Source organism: Cynocephalus volans, chromosome 3, assembly GCF_027409185.1.
Source record: "Cynocephalus volans isolate mCynVol1 chromosome 3, mCynVol1.pri, whole genome shotgun sequence".
NCBI lineage: Eukaryota > Metazoa > Chordata > Mammalia > Dermoptera > Cynocephalidae > Cynocephalus > Cynocephalus volans.
Window position 1 is genome coordinate 169,686,147 of NC_084462.1, and position 14,125 is coordinate 169,700,271.

The 14,125-nt window shown below is 41.1% G+C and overlaps 2 protein-coding genes across 5 annotated transcripts in view; one reads left to right on the forward strand and one right to left on the reverse strand.

Annotated features, from left to right (window-relative positions):
* The window catches only part of EFCAB11 (EF-hand calcium binding domain 11), a 147,174-nt gene extending 135,820 nt beyond the window's left edge, over positions 1-11,354 (reverse strand). Inside the window, exons 1-3 of the mRNA XM_063091785.1 lie at positions 11,198-11,354; positions 10,439-10,534; positions 6,691-6,736 (exon numbers count right to left, since the gene is read on the reverse strand). Coding sequence (XP_062947855.1) covers positions 6,691-6,736; positions 10,439-10,534; positions 11,198-11,266 — 211 coding nt within the window. The 5' untranslated portion in view covers positions 11,267-11,354. The remainder of the gene's footprint in view (positions 1-6,690; positions 6,737-10,438; positions 10,535-11,197) is intronic.
* A 1,149-nt stretch (positions 11,355-12,503) lies between these two features.
* TDP1 (tyrosyl-DNA phosphodiesterase 1) overlaps positions 12,504-14,125 on the forward strand; it is a 92,746-nt gene continuing 91,124 nt past the window's right edge. For 2 of the 4 annotated variants that reach the window (XM_063090759.1, XM_063090763.1), the window contains exons 1-2: positions 12,521-12,841; positions 13,396-13,501. The gene's annotated coding sequence lies outside the window, so the exon portion shown is untranslated. Of the gene's footprint in view, positions 12,842-13,395; positions 13,502-14,125 lie in introns of all 4 variants that reach the window. The other 2 variants (XM_063090760.1, XM_063090761.1) reach the window with 2 other exon arrangements.

Below are 14,125 nucleotides of genomic sequence, written 5' to 3' on the forward strand. Positions count from 1 at the left end.
AATATTAATCTGTATACAGTTTCCTGATTCTAGAAAAGAACTAAGACGCCAATTGAAATCTGAAATCTCATAAACAAAACCTTCACCCCTGGTGTACTTTGGCCTTTGTTCCATGGGTAGGAGCCTAAAACAACAAAACATACATAACAATAGGTGTTTTACAACAGAATCTAAAAGACTAGAAAGTGGAAATTTAAATTTAGGAAAATAATATGTTTAATAGTCAACTGTCTGGTTTAAAACAAGTCAGACAAGATAGTAATAGATAAAAGCATACAAGCCAACTGACTGTTAAACTAATCATCCACAAATTATTTTTCAATTGAATTTACACTGGACAGCACGACTGAGTCAAACTATTATGGAATTACTGTTATGATGAATCAATATCTTGATTTTTCCATCATTCAAAGTTGAAGGTTAAAAGTAAGTTCCTGGAAGTCTTTTTCTTAAGTATGAAAATAAGATAGGTTCATTGTTTTTAAAAAGGTACCTCCTGAAAACAAAATTCTGAGGTACTTTGTTCTGGCTGCTTCCTTAGGTATATTGCATACAGACCTGATATAATAACACGTAGTGTGTGAGGGCTCAGTGGGATAATTTTCATTCAGGTCTCATTCACAGCATTTAGCATATAGTAAGCAAAAGTCCCATAAATCTTAGCAGTTGTTATTCGCATAAAATGCCCTACAATTTATCTTGCAATGAAGTCAGATCATCTGAGATCTGTACACTTGGAGCATATGGTCTTTGCCCTTCATAGAATGTCCCTGACATGTTTTGGCATTAAACACTGGCCTACATTGAAGAAAGTTTAAGGAACAGCCTTACAAAATTCACTACTGTATTTACTGAACAATTTGTAGACACTGACATCCATGGAAGCACTATCCTGGGCCAGGAAAGACTATGCCTCTCTAGAATAGGAGGTTTGATTGCATGGACACTGACCGCTGTTCCTGCTCGTGCTTCCCTACCTGCTCTGGATGCTAGGTAGCACAGAACCAAATCTGAAATCAACCTTTAGCAACTGCACAGAACCTGGTGATCTGCCTTTTATGTACTGACCCCACTCCTGACTTCAACTCATTGATTAATTAAGTTCTTTAGAGGGAATGCACACTGGCCTCAATTCTGTCACAATTATCAATATGACCCATGGCACTATGAAAAATCAAGGGAAGGGCTTATCAGTTGGTTAAGAGGGTAAGCTTGGAGGTTAGACCACTTTGGTCTGCTACTTAATAACTAGCTGTGCTACCCTGGGCAAATTACTTAACCTCTGACCTTCAGGATCTTTTTAACTTATAAAATGGGGATAATCATAATACCACAGAGTTGTATTAAATATCATAATCAATGCATAGCGTTCATCAGAAGTCTGCACATGGTAATTGCTCAGGAAAGGATGGCTGCAATTATTATCTATAATATAAATAATGAATTCCATGTAAAAGTATTTTGTAAAAAAAGAGTTGTAGAAATGCCAGGTATCTATTATTTTATTAATTCTCTATATTATTTTATTATTCCTCTCTGAAGCCCAGTTTCTTCATTTTTTATAAAGGGGACAGATGACTGTTCTCTGGGACTTTTCTAGTTGCAAACTTATTCTTTCACTTCACCTACTACTGGTCTCTGTGATATTGTTGTCATTGATTTTTAACTCTGCATGTTATGAACCCCATAATTCATTGTTGTTATTTTTGCTTTAAGCAGCCAATTATCTTTTAAAGAGATTCAAATAATAAAAATTATTTTGTATTTATCCATTTACTATTTCTAGTGCTCTTCATTCCTTTCTGTAGATCCATATTTCCATCTGGAACCATTTCTTCTTCCTAAATGAGTTCCTTTAATATCTGTGGTAGAATAAATCTGCTGGTGATCAATTCTTTCAGCTTTTGTACGGCTGAAAAGCCTTAATTTTCTCATTTTTGAAAGATATTTTGCTCAGAATAGAATACTAGTACAGTGGATTGAATTATGTCCCTCCAAAACTCCCTGGAGCTTGAATTGTGTTCCCAAGTTTTCTGTATTGGAAACTTGGCTTCCACTGAGTGTTAAGAGGGTGGGAAATCATATTATGGTAATTGAAAGGTGGAGCCTTAAAGAGATGATTGTAGGACCGTGCCATAGTGAATGGATTACAAATGGTGGTCAAGGGCATGGTTCTGAGGGCTTTAAAAGAAGAGAAGAGTTTGTCTCTCTCTCTCTCTCTCTCTGCTTCCACCATCTTGCAATGTGAGACCCCTGGGTCACTGTCACCACCACCATATGGACTTTGGACTTTTCAGCCTCAGAAACTGTAAGCAATAAATATCGTTTTTCTTTATAAATCACCCAGTTTCAGGAATTTTGCTATAAGCAACATAAAACTGACTAATACAACTAGGTTGATGGGTTTTTTGGCATGTACTTAAAAGACATGCCCCCACTCTCTCCCAGCTTTCATTGTTCCCTACAAAAAGCCTGCTGTCATTCTTACTGTTACTCCTTTGTATGTAATGTGTCTCTTACATTTAAGATCATTTTTAACATTATCACTGCTTTTAAATAATTTTATTATGCTGTGCCTTGGTGTAGTTTTCTTCAAGTTTCTTGTTCTTAGGTTTCATTGAACTGCATGGATTTCAAAGTTTATAGTTTTTACTGAATTTGAAACTTTTTCAGCACTATTTAACTTTTTTTTTTTAACTGTACCTACCTCTCTCTCCTCTCCATTGGGGGCTTAAATTTTCCTTATATTTGGCCCCTTAAAGTTGTCCTGAAGCTCACTGATGTTTACTTTCTTCGTCTTTTTTCCTCTGTTTCATTTTAGACAGTTTCTATGATAGTATTTCAAAAAGTTTGTGGAAAAATAGAATTAAAAGATAATATAAATCTTTCCATGAACTTTCTGAAATACCCTGATGTTGCTTGTTTTCAAGTTCACTATTTCTTTTTCTTCTGCAATATCTAATCATCTCTTAATTCTATCTAGTATAATTATCTCAGACGTAGTTTTCATCTCTCAAATTTTAACAGGGACTTTTTTATATTGTTTATGTCTCAATCTTTCTTACAACTGAATTAAAGATAGTTAAAAACTCTCTGTAGTATCTTTGTAACTCTTCTGTAAATCATAAATAAAAAAGATTTCTAAAAATAAAGAAAAAGTCAAACCAGTCAAAAGGACACAGGGGTTGGCTTGAGGGAGCATTCACAAGCCAAAAATGTGACAATGTCAGCAATAATAAAATCAAGTACAGTCATGAATTATAAATCGCTAAAAACATAGTAATTCACTAGTTCGTGGTAATAATAAAAGGATAAATATATCAGGACGAAGGGAGGTCTCTTGCTTATAGCAGAACACCAAGAGCTGACAGAAGAAATCACTGGGATTAGAAAATTATTCTGCAACCATTATGGCAAAAACTAGATCACATAAGAATCATAAATGAATACCAAATCTGGGGGAAAATTTTGATGAGAAGCAGAATATTTGCACTGTCTTAAAAGTGTCTCTCCACAGATTAGTTATTAGTTTCAAGGGAAGAAAATAAAAAAGAAATACTACAATGGAGAAACTGGACAACATCTTGACTACTGATAAAAATTAATATCACCTGTGACTGACAGATGGGCATTGTGTGCCTCCAGATGTGGTACCCTGAAAGAGACCTATCATCTAAACAGCATTCTGGCCAAGAAGGCATAACCTCAACCTAATCACAGAGTAGCATCAGGTGAACACAAAATGAGGAATGCTCTTTAAAAACAAAACAAAGGTCAAGGGTTTGGATCCTCACTGGCTAGCTGCTCCCCACCAAACACACACAAAAAAACAAAACACTGAGGGGTTGCCTGTATTCTTTAAAAATATCAATGTTATAAAAAGGAAAAAAAAAGCCTAGAGTTGGCTGGAAGAAGCGGCGAGCCTGGGCTGGGTGGCAAACTGTGCATGTCACTGTGGTGCCAGGGCACTGCGGGATCTAGTTTGAGGCACTAAGAAGGATAAGACATCAGTTTGAAAACAGCTCCTATCCGAACAACACAAATTCTGCTAAAATTGAAGAATAAACATCAAATTTATGGTGAAGCTTGGGTGAAGAATGGCGAAATCATTGAAGCTTGATGAAAAGCTTATGGGGATAATGCCTCAAAGAAATAAGCAGTTTACAAATGCATAACTCATTTTAAGAAGGGATCAGATGATATTGAAGATGAAGCCCACAGTGGCAGACCATCCACATCAATTTGTGAGGAAAAATTAATCTTGTTCATGCCCTAGTTGAAAAGAACCAACGATTAACAGCAGAAACAATAGGCAACACCATAGACAATAGATTCAGCTTACACAATTCTGACTAAAAAATTTCAGTTGAGCAAACTTTCCATTCCATGGGTACCAAAACTGTTGAGCCCACATCAACTATAGACAAGAGCAGAGCTTTCAATGGAAATTTTAAATAAGTGGGATCAAGATCCTGAAGCATTTTTCTGAAGAATGTAACAGGAGATTAAACACAGCTTTACCAGAACGATCCTGAAGGCAAAGCACAATCAAACCAAGAGGTGGAAGTGGACCAGTCAAAGCAAAAGCAGACCAATCAACCAATACCAACCATGCCAATACCAAGGCATGGCAACAGTTTTGGGGAATACTCAAGGCATTCTGCTTGTTGACTTTGTGGAGGAACAAAGAATAACATCTGCATATTAGGAGGGTGTTTTGAGAAGGTTAGCCAAAGCTTTGGCAGAAAAACACCTGGGAGAGCTTCTCCAGAGAGTCCTTCTCCACCACAATACTCCTGCTCATTTCTTTCAACAAACAAGGGCAATTTTGTGAGACTTTCAATGGAAAATCATTAGGCATCCATCCTATTTGGCTTCTTATGACTTCTTTTTGTTTCCTACTCTTAAAAAAATCTTTAAAGGGCACTCATTTTTCTTTAGTTAATGTAAACAGGACTACATTGACATGGTTGAGTTCCCAGGATCCTCAGTTCTTTAGGGATGAACTAAATGGCTGGTATCATGGCTTACAAAAGTGTCTTGAACTTGATGGAGCTTATGTTGAGAAATAAAATTTGTTTTTGTCTTTTTTTTTTAAAAAAAAAGAAAAGAAAAAAAAGGCTGCAGAAACATTCTAGATTAAAGGAAGCTAAAGAGATATAGCACCAAAAACTAATTCCTATACTAAGAGGACATTATGAGACCAACTGACAAAATTAGAATATAGATGGTAAATTCGATAAAAACATAGTTTCTACAAATTTATGAAGTTGATAAGCATACTGTGGTTATGTACAGTAGAGGGGAGGGGGCAGTGTTAGAAAGTGCAAATGAGGGGCCGAGCCCGTGGCGCACTCGGGAGAGTGCGGCGCTGGGAGCACAGCTACGCTCCCGCCGCGGGTTCGGATCCTATATAGGAATGGCCAGTGCACTCACTGGCTGAGTGCCGGTCACGAAAAAGACAAAAAGAAAAAAAAAAAAAAAGAAAGAAAGTGCAAATAAGAAGGAAAAGCGGGTAAATGTTAACAATAAGTGAATCTGGATAAAAGGTATATTGCTTTTCTCTGTACTATTTTTATTTTACAACATTTTTGCAAGCTTTAAGTTATTTCAAAAAAAAAGGTAATTTTTAAAAAGCCAATCTAGCATGCTCTTGATCCTATCTCCTCACACAATAGGTATTTACCTCTCACTCTCATCTTCCTCTCCCCTCTTTTCATTAGATCACTCTGCTAAGCTTAGAAACATGATTTTCCATCTTAAAAAAAAAAAAAAAAGCAAATGAAACATCTCTTGATCCACAGCCACTGTAGACTTATTGGAAGACGTACCTGCTCACATTGCCAAACTTGATCACTTTCCATTTCTCTTCAGCTCACTCTAGCCTGGCCTCTGCACTCATCACACATGGAAACTCCTCTTGCTAAAGTCACCGGACACCCCCAGGCTGCCACCTCCAATGGACACGCTTCAGTTCTTATGCTACTTGACCTTTCAACAGCAGTGGATAGTACTGACCACACCTTCTTCATTGAAATATCCGCTTCTCTTGGCTTTTGATCAAACACTCTTGATTTTCCTCCTGCCTCCCTGTCACTCCTAATTCTCCTTTGCCATTTCCTCACCCTCCATCTGACTTCTAATGGCTGTAGTTCCTAAGGTTCTTAGTCCACTCTATCTCTCCAGGTGGTCTCATCCATTCCCATGGTTTTTAAAACCATCTACATGCTGATGAATCCCAAATTTATTTCTTCAGCCCAGAGCTGTCCTCTGAATTCCATGTTCATACAGCACAATTGCTTTGACATAGTGGACTAAAACCTGTCAAACTTAACATATTCAAAATTGAACTCTTGGTCTCCCCCAAATATTCTCCCCAGTCTTCCCATTTCGGTAACTTTCACTTCCATTCATACAGCTGTTCAATCCAAAAACCCAGAATCATACTCTGAATACAGAAATTATGAGTGACATTTTCTTTATGTTTTTCAATGGTTTAAAAATTTCCTATAATAAACATATCATCCTTACAAAAAAAAAGTCAAAATTAAAAGAACCAAAACCTTTCTTTTGAATAATGAGAAAACAAAGATGTACTTAAACATAATACTTTATAGTCTCTATGTTTTTTCTCAATTTTAGTTTTGTAAATGTAAGGGTACTAAAAATTAATATTAACATTCATATTACCAGAAGAATTTGGATTTACTGAAGACATCACAGAATCCGCTTCTATCTAGAAAAGAGGAAAGAATAACAGGACATGTAGTTTTATCAAATGTTTTCACAGTGCATATTCTTAATTCCTGGTATGGGGAAAGGAATGTATTTTATGAGAATCCAACTGTTGAACCCAGCAGACAAGTAATGTCACACAACAGCTATAAGAGTGAAATACTAGATGCTAATCTGCTATATACTCTAATGGCCCTTAAAACTTTATTCCATTGACCAAAACAGTTTAAGTATATAAAATCAATTTGGCTGTCACATATACAGAATAATCTGAAAGGTAACTTTTCTGCTTTAGAAAAATACAAACAATTGTTACAATGGGCTCTATTGCTTTATTTTTACATTTTTTCCTGATTATAAGAGTAACATATGATTGATGTAGAAAACATGAAAAATATAAAAAACTTTTCTTTCTTTCTTTTTTTTTTTTTTTGGTGGCTGGCAGGTACAGGGATCCTTACCCTTGCCTTGAGCTTGGTGTTATTTTCTAAAAACTTAAAATTATGAAGGAAATTAAACCAGTTATCCAATGAAAACAACTGTTAATATTTTGTTCTAGTCTGGCTTTTTTTTCCTATGCACTTTAAAACATATTTGAGAACACACTATATAAAGTTTGAGGACCTGCTTCCACTAAATATTAAAATATAAGCATTTTCCTACATTGTTACAAGAGCTTTATAAACAATATAGAATTAGAACCTCGGCAGCATCTGACATAATTTATCTCTCCACCTTTGGTCTTGAACTCTCTCCACAGTCTTGGATTCCCTGCACCTTCCTGGTTCCTCTTGTCACTCCCAAATGGTTCTCATGCCATCTTCTTTATGTAGTCCCCTGCCTACCTTTAAATATTGGTATTCCCTAATGTTCTATCCTCAGACTACTGTCTTCACACCCTGCATCCTCTTCTTGGGCAATACCATCCATTCTCACCTTTTGAGCATCACCTACAAACTGAGGAGTCCCAAATCTATCATCAGCCCTACACTTTACACCCAATTTCAGATTCCTATATCTACAGGAGGTAGTAAAATCTAAGAGCATATTTTCACCACCATACCCAGCAGAGTATTTAAGAAGTGAATGCACCTGGAATGCCCATAGCCACCTCAAACTCAATGTGCCTCACTCTGAACTCACTGACTTTCCCTGAACCTACCCCTTCTAAATTTTCTCTTACTTAGCAGCATCACCATCCCTTCAGTCCTGGTGATCATGCCACTCCCTTACCACCACCACCAGTCAATCACCAGGGCATAATCTGTCCCACCACCCACAAAGCATTCCTAGACGCTTCATACTGGAGTAGTCTAGCTTCTCTAGTTTAAATGACACCCAGATTATTATGGTTACCACTAGCACTAGGCCCTCCTTCTTTGTCCCCTTTACTTTCTATTCTTAAAGTCTCTCTTCTGCCTTGGTTTTTAACAGTCTCTCTGCACTAAACTGTGAACCGCTTCAAAGTAGGGACTGTGTTTCATTTTTATATCTCTAGCAACTAACAAGTTTTCCTTTTACTAAACAGGAACATAATAAATTTCATTGTATAAACAATTGCATGAGTATAAGTGACTTATTTAATAAGTGCTTTACTGCTTCACGACATGCAGTCAGTAAATACTACATTTGCTCAAAGGCGATATTCAAAAATTAAACCCCAAACCTCAACCTAGTATAAAAGTAAAAGTCTGTTAAATTTCATGGAAGGTATATATTGTCACTTATTTAATAAAAGTTAATTGTACAAATGACTGATAAGTTAATAGGTGATTTGATATATTAGTACTATTTAGTGACCTGCAGTCGATAAATATTTGCTTAAAAATAAAATTCAAGGGCCGATCCTGTGACTCATTCGGGAGAGTGCAGCGCTGGGAGAGCCGAGGCCATGGGTTCAAATCCTATATAGGGATGGCCAGTGCGCTCACTGGCTGAGCGCAGTGCAGGCGACACCAGCCAAGGGTTACGATCCCCTTACCGGTCACAAAACAAAAAAAAACAAAAAATAAAAATGAAAAAATAAAAATAAAAAAATAAAAAAATAAAATTCAAAACCTCAACCAAGAATGAAAAGTAAAAATCTGTTAAATTGCATGGAGTGTTACATACAGTATGTTACTACCCCATTGTACCTGTCATTAAATTCCTCACTTATATTCTAAAATTAAAACTGAATAAATGAATAGACTCAAGGGTGATAAGTATATTTTTCCAGGTGAACCCAGGTTAAATACAATGCTTCAAAGACTGAGTCCTTTTAGCTGAACCACTTTGGAATTCCAGCTGAAATGACTGCAGGTTAACAAGAGAGCTGCAATTTCAAACAATCAGCCCAGACTACTTTCCTGAATTCCGTAACCAGCCCCTCAGTAACTAAGCAACCCCTAATAGTTGAACCACCCTGAATCCAGCTGGGCTGTTCATGCAACCTATTTGGACCAACAGAAAGTATTTACTGTGAATTCGTGATGCATTTAAACACACTAGCAGAAGTGGGACATCACAGGGTCCCTGGCTTGGCTGGGCTTGCAATTTGACAGAAAGGTAGAGCCCCTCATGAGGCACAGGTGGGCCATAATTGATTGCCAAGCTGTTTGGTCTAATGAAGTGGGCATTCCAAGCAGAACACTGAGTGGTCTCTTTGCTTGATAGGTGCAGTTGAATTTCTTGAATCTGAACAGTATTTTGACTCCGATAAGTACAGTGCAGCAGCTTAAAAGGAAGGGATCGTTTCTTGCATGGTTGGTAACAGTCAAGCAGAACAACATAAAGAGACAGAGTGAATAGGAAAATTGTCCTACTCCAGTAGGTTCATTGAGGCTCAGCTCAACTCTCACTATTGGTGAACTGGTGCAACCTTTTCTGAAAAGCAATATCCAACAAAATTTCACATGTAACTATCCTGTGACCTAGCAATTATACATCTAAGAATTTATTCCACAGACATACATCCACAAGGACATATATGTGTGTGTATGTATTTAGATATTAAAGTATGCTCATTACAGCAATGTTTGTAGGAATGAAAAATGGAAACAATCTAAATAATCAAAAACAGGAAACTGGCTAAAGAATACTATGCAACTACTTTTTAAAATGTGGTAGTGGTGTGTGCTTCTAGGCTGATCTACAGTAAGTGAGAAAAGCAAATTAAAATAAAGGAGACATAGCATGCACCCGCTTATGTTTTCAATAGAAGGCTCATATGTTTGTCATGGGTAGGGAATTTTGGAACGCTACACTAGAAACTGTGAGTAATGGTAACCCCCGAGGACTGAGACACTCTGGTAGGGAGGGAGGGGATTTCATGTTCAACTTTATACCTTTCTCAACTGTTTTAATTTTTTGACTATATAAATGTATTACTTTCATAATTTAAACAAAGCAAAAAAATCTGAGAGATTGTATGAGTCACCTCCTATGTGAATTCCTGTTACCAACAGCCCCTCCAGCCTTCCCTCTGGACACCTCTCTAGCAGCTCATAATTACAATTATTAGCCTAGTAGTGAGACTGACTTCTAATTTTCCCTGGGTTGGGTTCTTAGAAAGTAAAATTCAGCACTGAACACATCTCTGAAATTGCTTATAAAGTAGCGATTTGCTTTATAAACATCCTAAACTAGCCCTCTGCACTTTTCTTAGGAGCCATTCACTATTGGATTGTCTACCGCATGCCCAAATACATAAAGAAAACGCTACCTTGGAGGGCTTGTACCCAAACAGCATTACAACAGCAACTTTAAAGTCCTCTCTGCTGAGATAGCCTTTGTTATCTTCATCACATGCTTTAAATACCTAAAGAACATTAAATATGTTTAGTCAACAAGACAAACTATTTGTTATTTTCATTACTAATTTTTATTAAATAAATCTAAATTTATTTATTTTAATAAATCTAAAATTCAGCCCAGCAGTAGGGATTAGAAACGGAATTTATTCCTAATTTTACTTTTCAAGTAGTCTTAGTGATGGGCTAAAATCTACCCCCCCTCCCAAAAAAGTGCAAACGATTTAACCGTTGCTCACTCGGGAGAGAGTGGTGCTGATAACACCAAGGCCGCGGGTTCGGATCCCTATATAGGGATGGCGGGTTAGCTCGCTGAGTGAGCGTGGTGCAGACAACACCAAGCTAAGGGTTAAGATCCCCTTACCGGTCATCTTTAAAAAAAAAAAAAAAAAAAAAGAGGCTGGCTTTGAAAGGCGGGAAGACAGATGCAGATTCGAATTTAAAAGATTTCGTAGCGGGGATAGAAGAGAAGGAACTTGAACGCAGCCAAGACACTGGACCGAAGCCAGAAGCCCTGCAGCCCAGGGCTCAGTCATTAACCACGACCCTTTGGAAGGGCAGTCCAGCTTTTGCCTGTACAACCGGGCTGAGTCAGACCAAGCATGGGGACAGAAGTGACAGACCGGACCAAGTTCAAGTCCCAGACTCAGAGTGGCCCTGCGGACACCTACTTCCCCCCACTTCCTCTGTTCCGACGGGCTGGCTTCCCAAGTCCGCGGCCTGGCCCCGGCGAAAAACATCGCCACAGCCACCACCGAGTCCGAAATTCCTAACTCACGAGCCGAGGGTCCAGAGCCCAACGCCACCCACCGCGGCCGCGCCCACCGGCGATCGGGAAGCAGAACTTGGCGTGCAACTCCAACGTCTCCTCCCATTGGACGGCCCGCGAGCCACTGGCGTTGATCCCGCAGTGCTATTGGCTGGAGACTTTGTTTACTAACGTTCCCTTGGAACCGCCTCGGGTGACTCCCGCCAGCCGCTGGGGATCCCGCGCACTTAGGTGCTGTCTCGATGTGTCCTAGTTCGTGATTTCTTTCATTCTCTCCCCCCTCCTTGCAATAAGTTACTTTTGACCATTTTGACCTATGGCACTATGCTAGACGTTGTAAGACACAAAAGGAGTGTGAACAAAACAAAAACCAAACGAGCCAAGTCCAGGATTCACGTTCAGATCGTCAAGTCACTGGGGTCGAGCTCTCAGGGCAGCTACGATGTCTGTTCTGCCCTCCGGTAACCCCAGCACTTAGCCCTGTGCCTGGCACAAAGCAGACCTTCAATGAGCGAACGAGATGAGCCGTTAGGACGTTTACACAAATTTATCTCATTCAGTCCTCTGGGAGAGATGCCTGGTCTGCAAGAGACTCCAAGAGTAAACGGCATAAACCCCATCGAGCCCAAATTCCACAGCGAACATCTTTACTAAGGGCGAGGAATATAGGGGGAGTTCCGTTTTGCAAACGAATTTATTTCAGCCCTCTCTCTTGGCCAATCAGTAGGGTTAAAAAGAACACACACCGGGGTCACCTTAGAAACAGACACTGGAGGTTGAGACTGATGGGACTCCTAAGTGCTTATTTCACAACAGGTTGTACAGTCTGCGCCCCAGACGAGCCCGCTCCTCCCAGGACACGGGGCTCCCAGTCCGCAGTTCGTCCTCTTTATCCTTGAAATAAACACCCCTGCCTCGAGCCCTGGGAGTCTGAACCCATCGGAATCCCTGTAAAGGGGGTGAGTTTTGCTAATTAACTGAGAGGAGCTAGGGAACACTTTTGCATTTCTCTCTCCCTTTTCTAGAAGTCGCCAGGAGGCGAGCCGAGAGCTAGGGAGAGCCAGGTCCCCCCTCTGCTCCCTCCCGAAGCAGCGCCCGGCAGCCCCTCTGGATCCGGCGGTCTTTGGGACCCGGGGGCGGGCTTCCCGGAAGGGGAAGGGGCAGGGCCTCGAGGCGCGCGCCGCGGCCGGAGGGTTTGAACCGTGCGCAGGCGCGGGCGAGCGGATGCCCGGGTGGCGGTGGGCTCTGCGGCCTCAGGTACGTGAGCCGCAGCTGTCGATGCAGGCGCGTCCTCCGCGCGCTTTGTCGCGGGCTTCGGCCGGGCCGGCGATCCTGACCCCGGCCTGGTGGCGTGCGCGGGCCGCTGGGGTCCGGCGAATTCACCAGTGCCCCGCAGGGCGACAGGCGGCCCGCGAGGGAAGCGGCGCCGCCGGGGAAGACACGGGGCAGGGTCCCTCCAGTGACAGCACCTCTCAGGGGCGCGTGTCCTGAGAGTGCGTTGGGGGGGCCTCACCTCGGTTCTTGTTCCGGCGTCGCCTCTGAACAGGTGGGTGTCCCGGGCAGCGCACGGCGAGCGCGCACCGCATGCCGGGCACTTAACCTTTCTGTGCCCACCCTCCCCACAGGTGGGTCGTGGTACATAGTACAGGGTTATCGGGAGGGTGAAATGAGTTTATACCGGTAAGGAGCTTCGACTTGTGCCTGGCCCCAGGTGAGCGCGAGGAAACGTTAGCAGCTGTCACCACTTCCTCAGCGTTCCCCGAATCGGCCCGCTTCACTCCGTGCTCGCCGCCTTCAGCATCTCCTCGAGCCCCTGCAGGGGCCTCCTCACTTCGACTTCTGTGTCCCTTCAAACCATTCTCCACACAGAATTGCAGCGGACGTAATATTTTAAAGTAAACCAAAGCTGACCGCGGTACTGCCCTTCTTGCTAAAAGCTCTCGGTGGGGCCCCATTGTTCTTAGAATAAAATCTGGTGTTTTTAACACGCTCTGCTTCTCTCCCCACCTCCTTCAGCCTGGACCACTGCCTGTCTTGCTTAAGTCCTTCTGTCTGCTCTTGCAGTTACTCTGACCTCGTTTCCACCTCTTGCCTTTGCAGGTTGGGTTCCCTCTGTCAGGAGTGCCCTCCATCCCATCTTTTAGCAGGTTGGTTCCTTTTCATCCTTCAGGTCCTACTTAAATGTTACTTCGGAGAGTATTCCAAGGTAAGGGCATCCATTTTTCTGTCTCATACCTGTACAATGTAATGAATGTCTATGGTCATCTTGGCTTTTTTTTGTGTGTGTTCGTTTGTCTCTTCCACCCTGAAATTAAGCTCTTCTAAGGCAGAAATTGTTTGTGTATTAACTCCTTATTCCTAGTGCTTGGTGCGTAGTAGCTGCTCAGTAAGTGTTTAATGAATTAATAAAATCAAGGAGGGAAGCATGGCACCCATTTTACAGATGAGGAAACTGAGGCCCAGCAGTTAACTAACCTGCCCAGGTGCTCATTTACCACATAATGACTGGGTTTGAAATTGGAGCTCATGTTTGCCAACTACTGGCCACCCAGGGCCTCAATTGAGGAGCGCAGCTCCCAGGCTCACCTGATAGTTTTCAGGCTCTGAGAAGGAGCAGCCAGAGGTGTGATAGAAATGCCCAGCTAGGTCTGGAATGGTGGAGGTAAAAGAAGCACTACATTTTTTTGTTTTTTGTTTTTTTAAAGACGACCAGTTAGGGGATCTTAACCCTTGACTTGGTGTTGTCAGCACCACGCTCTCCCAATTGAGCTAACCAGCCATCCCTATATGGGGATCTGAACCTGTGGCCTTGGTGTTATCAGCACCACAC